At 40.3% G+C, this 7,393-nt stretch overlaps 1 protein-coding gene across 1 annotated transcript in view; it reads left to right on the top strand.

Moving 5' to 3' along the window:
• Nucleotides 1-6,734: 6,734 nt before the first annotated feature.
• Nucleotides 6,735-7,393, top strand: part of LOC306858825 (neuron navigator 3-like) — a 147,701-nt gene continuing 147,042 nt past the window's right edge. The window contains exon 1 of the mRNA XM_079399580.1: nucleotides 6,735-7,317. Within this exon, the coding sequence (XP_079255706.1) occupies nucleotides 7,042-7,317 (276 nt within the window). The 5' untranslated portion in view covers nucleotides 6,735-7,041. The remainder of the gene's footprint in view (nucleotides 7,318-7,393) is intronic.

Raw genomic sequence — 7,393 nt, 5'->3', positions numbered from 1 at the left:
TGTTGCTTGTGCACTTTTCCTACCCAATTTCTTCCTTCCAGTCAACTTTGCATTTAATATACTTTGATACAGTATTCTGTGAACAGCCACCCCTGTGAGTAATGACCTTCTGTGACTTACCCTCTTTGTGGAGGGTGTCAATGATTGTCTTCTGGACCATTGCCAAGTCAGCAGTCTTCCCCATTATTGTCACTCCAAAGAACAAGAGATTCCCGGAATTTATACTGTAGGGATGGTCTTTTAATGAAGCTCAAATGTAAATATTTTGAGATACTGCATTGTTGACTTTCATGAGCTGTATGCTTTAATCATCTAAATTAAAACAAATAAACTTTTAAGATGTTTTACTTTACATGTAATGAATTTAAAATACATGAAAGTTTCACTTTTTGAAATGTTACAAGAAAACATTTACTTTTTCACTATATATATATCTATATATATATCTATAGAGGCCTATATATGATCATAACAAATCATATAATTATTGTGATTAACTGACTACCTGATTTTTTTTATTTACCCCTTAAGTGTCACCGGCCCACCGGTGGGCCCAAAGCCATTACATATTTAAAACCGTAATATTCTATACTAAACCTAAACTAATCTTGACAAACTATATATCATTGGAAACCTTAGAGATTGTATTTTTCATATTTGACCACCGTTTTATATTTAAAATTATGTAGTGACAGTAATTCATTAATTTGTGACAAGAAAATTTAGCACAAAAAAAAACACCAAGAAGTTGGCTTTTGTTACAATAAGTTGATACATACACATACAATCACGAAATAATTTTTATTTTTTTTTATTTTTTGGCTGCCAATAATTCAGACAAAACCTATTTTCTAGTTTGTATCTAAAACTTTGAGAATAAATTGAATATGTATATTTGTATATGATTGATGTTTCAAGTATTCAGTAAAAAATTTAATGCATGTCAAGTTCATGTATGATCATACATGAAATAAACTTTTTTGGTGAAGTTTCTGTAACAACAGTCTAGTAGCTATGTTTGATTAAGATTTATGATTAGAAAGAGCCCATCTTCATAACTTTATGCAGTAATGAACAGGGGAGATATTCAGATAAGTCTCAGTAAGCAGCCAGAGCTGTTTCTAAGGCCAATGTGTTTTCAGTAGTAGTTGTTTTATTGTATATGGTCATATTAAATTTTTTATGTCATATTTATGGTTTAAAAAAAATCATTTACAACCTATTATTGCTGTTTGAATAAAACAAAAATTGTAAATCAAATCAGTCGTCCATTACAAATCATACAAGGAGCATGACTAGTACCTAGTGGACATTGTTGGTATAGCGACTAAAAATAACACAGAATCCTCATTTTTTGTGATATCAATGTCAAATTTGGAACACAACTTCTTTAGACTGGAGGCTTTTCATTTGACATGAAATTAAATTCACCACATATTTAATTTTTATTTTTTTTTATGAAATATAAATAAATATTAAATTACTTTTTTTATTACAACAAACTTAAACACCTATAACTTTTTTATTTAAAATTTTATTCAACTTCTTTCACTTGTACAAGAAACTTCCAAGTGTGTTTTTAAAAACGAGCCCAAAATTAGGTTCATATTCCAAGCCATTCCAGAATTACATTAATTTGAATCTGGACACCCCCTTTTCAGCTCTACCCCCAAAAAGGGGGGTTGACACTTAAGGGGTTAAATTTATTAAATTAATTCATTATATATATATAATTTTTTATTTATTTATTTTTTTTTTATGAAATTTGCTGTTGTTCTGTTAAAACGGAAATATAAAATACACTTTAACGACTCAGTGCTGAAGGATCTCACCTTTTTTATTACTATATGAGGTTAGGTTTAGCTGTCATTTGTTAGCCACCCATCCTTGGCTTTGGTGAATGCTTTTACCCTGTAAGGCATTGGATGGCTGTGACTCCATGCTGTTTGTTAAAAGCAACTTGTGCCAGGATAAGCCACCTTGGAATGCAGGCTGGTGTGTTAGTGTTGATGTGAAAAGACTATTTGCTGATGAGCCAGCTGTGTGTGTGTGTGTGTGTGTGTGTATGTAATATGTTAAGGTTTGAGATTGAGCCTCAGAGAAGCAACCTGTCTGCTCTCTCTGAGTGATCTATGGTATCAATGTAATTTTTCTATATAGTTTTCATTAGACTTGCCCAACATTATGTAAGTAATGTTTATTTCTAATAAAAAAAAGGTATTCTTGATTGACCTTTAGATTCTAAGTTGACGCCACTGTGTGAATATTGGTTAGGATAATGAAGATTAAACGTTGTAATTCCTTTCAATTTTCATCTAATTTTCACAATGTCTGGTGTGCACATTTCTGGACCCAATAATCTCTCAGTCAGTCTCACAGAGGTCTGGACCTTTAACAGTTTGTCTGTGTTTGTTATTCTGACCTTGGCTACATAACTGCTGACTCCTGGGCAGCTGAGTGTTCACTGATCTACTATTGTGCTTTTCCATGTTAGTGTTATTCTGCTGGGATCTTTAGTTGGGACTGGGCCCAGTCTTGTGGTGGCCTTTTCCTCTTGTTCGGATTGATGGCTGACCTCCCTTTCATGTTATTTTTAGGTCACAATAGGCACATTTGTAGTGTACATCCCTGCCTTTTGCATATTGTTCTGAATGGTAAGGCATTGATTCCCTGCTTGAGTTTGCTGGAAAATGTTTCGAAAGAGACCAAATCTTGTACCAGAAATAAAGAGAGGGAGAGAGCAAGACATGTGGACTGATGGGGGAAGACCATAGTTGATGTCTAAAAACAATTGCTCAGAATCAGGAGTAAGGTTTGCACTACTTTCTTATATTACCTTGCACTTATTTCTTATATTATTTACAATGATTTGAGTATAGTTTTTGAAGAATGCAATTTGATATTTTATGGTAAAAATAGTGGCAAGGGGATACAACAGTCATGAAATTATAATGAGGAATGGATCCTTGTTAAAAGAATGATTGCACCAGTGTGGTTTCTTAGAAAAAAAATTGCTTTACATTTATTTTTAGTAGTGACTAAGATGTGTATACTCACATGTATAAGAAAATTGTTTAACTTGATTATTTTTCTCTTTAAAATATCAATCTAGATTTAAACTTTAATATGGCATAAAAGTGTTTCAAGCTACATGAAACTAACATAATTGCAAAGAGTTAATTGCTGAGATTTTGGCACAGGAGTTATACCAGTTTTTTTTAAATATATTTTTCTTTATCAAATGCATGGTTATATGTCAATGACTTTTGACTACTTAGCAGGTTTTGAGGTTTGATTGTTGTAGACGAAGTTGACCACTAAGTAGGAAAGTGGCAGCACTGTTTTTGGGTGAAAGTAGAAGATTTCCTGCTGGGAAGCAGGATGCGGCTTTGATTCAATGTAGTGTTGTTTCCACCCACTCCTTTTTGGGTTGTGGCCAAGCCACCCGCTCCAAACATGTTCTCCAGGCAGCTGGAATTTCTTTGACGTTTTTGCTAAATGCGTGTTTATAAGTTTGGCCGTCTGAAAAAGGATAGTTCACATTCCATTTGTTCCGACCCCTTTGAATCCGAAATGGAGCGCAATTGCTCCCACTAAAATGAATTGTTTCAATCTGTTTCACTACTTGTCTCCATCACGGTGGCCTTAAGGGCTCAAGACTTCAATACAAAGAAGAAACGATGAATAATAAATTGAATAGATATTCTTCCATCACCTCTAACCCTTGTCATGTCTTGATACTCTATGATTCACTCCAGACTAGAAGTCTTCTTGAGGATTAGCATGGTAAGAGAATCTTAAGAAGCACTCTTCTGATGCTAATGATGAAAAATTAATACCATCATAGTGCCATATAAAGCTTATCTCTGGAGCCTGTAGGCAGAGGGTGAGAGCCCACGGAGGGCGTCAAAGCTTGACTGGGGAGTAGGAATCCATGACTCCAGCACCCCGTGTGTGTGTTTTGTTTTCCATGCCATCCTATATGCAGAGGCGAGATAAGCTTGTGCTTGTGGTGGGGACCAGGTGCATGACTATCAGCCTCTCAAGGGTTTTGTTTTGACAGGGGAGGGTCCAGAGGGGATGCAAGAGGGTCAACCCCTCTCTCGTTGTCTTTTTCAGTCTCTCTTTCTGCCCGTCTCTCCCTCTCTGCTTGTTTTCACAGGGAGAGCAGGCCATTCTCTGACGTCAGGTCCCACGCAGGGATGTTCTGTATAATCAGGAACCACTGCTTTGGTTCTGCCTGGTATTTCTTTTTCTGCAACCTGTCAGTGCAAAGCCTCAGGCCTCTCACAATATTCCAATTCATGGATGAATGTGGCAACCGAGAGCAAGTCAGCTGGAGATTTTCCAATGCGTGCTTGTGCTCATTGTATAATGCTGAACCCCTGCTTTTATCAGACAGAGAGAAAAGAGAGTATCTCAGCAAACACAGCAGTAGATTTCCTTCCAGGCTCTTTCGTGGAAAGCAGCAAGTTGACTTAATCACACGCTATGATGCTTGGCCAGGAGGTATGAGTCTTGAGATGCTGAGTTCCTATTTCCTCTCTTGGGCTGTGGCTTTTGGGTCTTCCATAATTCTCCCCCAACCCGAAAATCTTGAGGTTTCTCCCTCAGCCCACCCCTTCCCCCGGTCCTGTTGGAATGCCCTTTTTCCCTGCCACAAGATACTCCACTGTGGCTTTGGAGGCCACCTAGAATGGAGCAACTCTGCTGAGCCCACATTCAGAAATAGAGATTGAGACTGTAAATTTAGCTCTTGTCAGGGCTCCTTGCCTCTTCCAAGGAGCATTGCCCATGCCCAATCTCATAAGACGCATTGTTTGTTGTAGGAATTATGGTACTTCAGAGGTACAGGCCACAGTTGTCAACTGTGCCTCACTAGACAAGCCCGAGGGAGCGAACTCTATGATTACCATCATCACCCTGCGGCATCAACAACAATATTGCTGTCATTCCCATCAACATCCTCATCATGTTTTATGATCTTTGTCCCCGCTTAACCAGCTCGCTAAGAGTATGGGTTCTGATGTGGAGAAATGCGGTTGAATGTCTGAACAGCGCACTAGCCATGACCTACCGAGCTCAGATGGAACTGAACCTGGAGGTTGCTCTGCTCCTGTTGACTTTGGCTTCTCCGAGGCAGTTAGCAGGAGACATTTAGCTCTGCTTCACCGCAGTGCGTTCGGAAAACGCAGGTAGCTGGAAGTACGGCGTTCAGCAGTGCTTTTCCAGAGTGGCTAGATGAACTCTGCAAGGAAGACATGAAAATTACATTCCGGCTCCACTGTTGTGTTGAATCCAATCTCCTGCCTGGAGCGTTCAGTAACATGTGATCCTCTGAGCACCTGGAATACTGAAGAATAAATCACAGCCGTTTCTTTCTATATATAATTCTATATAATTTTCTCAGATTGAAGGTATAGGTGTCATTCATTGCTTTGCAGAATCGTTGGATTGCACTCTACAGTAAAATATGATGTTAATGAAGGAGGAACATGTTCATCATTTCATTAAATGCACTTGATTCTAAATATATCAAACAGGCATACACACAGGCTTAGTTTTGTGAGTGTTGAGTCTATCCCTTGAGGTATTAAATAAATTGTAGGTGCTCAGAGTAGGCTTAGGAACTGGACGATGCAGTGTTAAAGTGTTCCGATGTGGTGGAAATCCTTGCTGTTCCTCCACACATCCCTGCTTTTAAACTGAACCAGATGGGCTCTTTCCATATAAAACTTTCACTCCCTTTTAAGTCTCACACCGGGCTAACGGCTGTTAAAAACCATGGTACATGTCATATTTTGCCCACTTAATAAAGTCTTTAATACATCAAGGGCTGCTCAGTTTCACACCACAGTTGAAAATCCATGTATGCAGGCATTTTGCCAGGTATGACAGACCGTTTAGTGATCATGGGCAATGATTCGTTTGTCCTCTGTTCATGGGAAATGAATCCTATCTCCTGGGCTAAACATATAAGAAAATGCCCTGATTATTAGTTTGACATGAATTAGCAGGGAGGTTGGTGCCAGTGCTGTCAGCGCCACGGTCAGGTTCTCCTATTCACCCGCCACAAATGCTATGCAAACTGTCTAACACAAATTCTGTTGTTAGTCCACTGTCTCCGAGCCTTCCTGTCGTTCTGATTCTTCACCAACTATTTCCATGAACAGGGTGGGGATGATAGATGAGATGAGAGTGAAAGTAAAGTTGACAGCACAAAAAAAAAGGAAGCTAGACACAGCAAATTGGAGTTTGGCAGCTAAATCCAGGGAACTAGACAAACAACTTTAGTGTGGATTGTTTCCGGGATTAAAGAGAGTAGACATTCTCTAACATCTGTTTGTGTTGGCCATCACATATATACAGACTTACTTTCACTCCAAACAACCCCAAACGTTTCCCCTGTCTTTGGAGTGTTCTTTTTGCACTCGTTCTTTCATCACAGCATTCAGTTGTTCCAGCTGCAGCCAGTGTGAGGTGTCTATGTCCACTGATCTGAGCTGGGTTACCGAGAGACTGTTTTGACAGTTGCAGTCGGAGTGTGACGCGCTGCTGTGGAATGTTCTTCAAATGACAGAGGAGGAACCAGAGAGTTAGATCCATGTGTGTGCATGTGATAGAGACTCAGGTCTGGGCAATCAGGCAGTGAGGAGAGCAGAGTGGTGGTTACCTTCCAGAGAAGTTCACGCCCCCGAGAGCTGTTTGGTTTTGTAGTGGCGCTCTGTCAGAGTAGGAGTGGAAGAGCGAGAGGAGGAGGGGAGAATGTGTAGTGGAGGAGCCTTCTCAGTTACTGAGAGCAGCACACGCTGTCTGCAACAGAATGAGTGTGTCCGCACTCTCTCCCGCTAGCAGAACTCTCTAAGAGACCATTCGCCCCCCTCCTAACTCTTACAGTCCCTGTCAGACGTCAAGAGCAGACACAGGGCTCTCTCTCTCTCTCTCTCTCTCTCTCTCTCTTGTGGGAGAAAGGCACGAGAGACAACTCCTCCACTTTTTCCCCCTCCTTATTTCTCTCTGCGACTTGCACTCTGAGGGACTATGCCGGTAGTTGGCGTTGCATCGAAACTCCGGCAGCCGGCTGTGGGGTCCAAACCCATCCACACTGCACTGCCCATCCCCAACCCTGGGAGAAGCAACATGGCACATGGATTGACGCCCAGGAGCTCGGAGCTCAGAGTCACGGAATCTTCTATGCTCTCCTGTCAGCTGTCATTCAAGACGGAGATCCATGATAGGAGGTCAAGCTTGGTCCCGGCTCCGGCCACAACTTTGGCACGTAGCAGCAGAGAGGCAGAGGAGAGCAAGATCTGCAAGGTCAGTGAGGCTGATGATGGTATTCAAAATGTGCTGTGTATGGGTTGGTGTTTAGAGCAGGTACTGATTCGCTGTA

This window comes from Barbus barbus (genome assembly GCF_936440315.1).
Source record: "Barbus barbus genome assembly, chromosome: 39".
Lineage (NCBI taxonomy): Eukaryota > Metazoa > Chordata > Actinopteri > Cypriniformes > Cyprinidae > Barbus > Barbus barbus.
Note: the sequence above shows the minus strand (reverse complement) of the source record. Positions and strands in the feature narration are given on the sequence as shown.